The sequence below is a fragment of the Limulus polyphemus genome, unplaced genomic scaffold (assembly GCF_000517525.1).
Source record: "Limulus polyphemus unplaced genomic scaffold, Limulus_polyphemus-2.1.2 Scaffold7407, whole genome shotgun sequence".
NCBI lineage: Eukaryota > Metazoa > Arthropoda > Merostomata > Xiphosura > Limulidae > Limulus > Limulus polyphemus.
Genome location: NW_013673017.1, coordinates 22744 through 24132, shown reverse-complemented (window position 1 = coordinate 24132; position 1389 = coordinate 22744). Strand labels below are relative to the sequence as shown.

The 1389-nt window shown below is 32.8% G+C and overlaps 1 protein-coding gene across 1 annotated transcript in view; it reads left to right on the top strand.

Moving 5' to 3' along the window:
* LOC106474589 (cyclin-H-like) overlaps window positions 1-809 on the top strand; it is a 12999-nt gene extending 12190 nt beyond the window's left edge. The window contains exon 8 of the mRNA XM_022402901.1: window positions 622-809. Within this exon, the coding sequence (XP_022258609.1) occupies window positions 622-687 (66 nt within the window). The 3' untranslated portion in view covers window positions 688-809. The remainder of the gene's footprint in view (window positions 1-621) is intronic.
* Window positions 810-1389: the final 580 nt, after the last annotated feature.

Sequence of the window (1389 nt, the reverse complement as noted above, 5' to 3'; positions counted from 1 at the left end):
CAAAGTTTTGACAGAATGTTCATACTACAGGATCTATAATTCTGAAGGAACTGTTGGGTACAAGTTAGAACATTCTGTCAAAACTTTGATCCATACTACAGGATCTATAATTATGAAGGAACTGTTGGGTATAAGTTAGAACATTCTGTAAAAACTTTGATCTATAACTACAGAATCTATAATTATGAAGGAACTGTTGGGTACAAGTTAGAACATTCTGTTGAAAACTTGATCTATAACTACAGAATCTATAATTATGAAGGAACTGTTAGATCAAAGTTTTGACAGAATGTTCTAACTTGTACCCTATAGATCCAGTAAAAGAGATCCGAGTTTTCTACAGGTTGTTGCCGTCCATTTTTATTGTCGTATGATAGTTCACCAAATGTTTTTGGGATAGTTTTGAGGATATAACTTGATTTTTTTATACTAAAGTAGCAAAATTTGTTTATTTTTAGCCATTATTTTTTTTCATCTTATTCTTTCTTTAGAGCCGAAGTTTACCATATTTTTATGTTGTATTCAACATCTAATTCTTAATATTGTTTTCTAAAGACAGATTGTAATGTGGCAGAGTTTTCTGTTTTTTTATTGTAATGTTTGACTTCTTCTGATATTTAGGAGCAGCTACGAAATGAAGAGCAGCTACTCACGTGTACATCTCAACCTTCGATTTCCCTTCGATAGTAATTAAAATCTATTATGTGTTTTTTGTTTTCAAATACAAGTTTGTAAAGCAGTTTAACTATGTGGTTAATAGTGGTCTGGATTTTTCAACTTTTATTTAATATATTACAGCACTATCAGTATTAAGTGCTACTGTGTGGGTTTCTGATTTCTTAGAATTAATTGAAATATAGTGCCTGAGTAATTACAAAGGAAAAACTTTTCTGGCTGGAAGAGGATACAAAAAAAAAATGAGGGAAATACAAACTCATTCAATTTTGATGATGAGGAACCAACTTTTTTGGAAAATATAGTTTGGAGACAGCTTGAATGGGTAGTGAAAGAAACTTTGTTACGAATGTACAACATTTCGACAAGCTCATGTCATAACCAGGTACTTATAAAAAAAAAAGTTGATTGATACCAAATAAACATACGAGCTTAAACAAGAGCCGGAGTTCCTTTTAACCATTTTTATTTTGGTTAATTTTTTTTTATATTAAACACACAAGCTCAAACATCTTGTGTTGCATAAGTCATGGCCAGGTGGTTAGGGTGCTCAACTTACAATCTGAGGGTCACGGGTTCAAATCCCCATCCCACCAAACATGCTCGCCGTTTCAGCTGTGGAGGCATTATATTGTGATGGTCAATTCTACTATTTGTTGGTAAAAGAGTAGTCCAAGAGTTGGTGGTTGGTGGTGATGAATAGCTGCCTTCCCT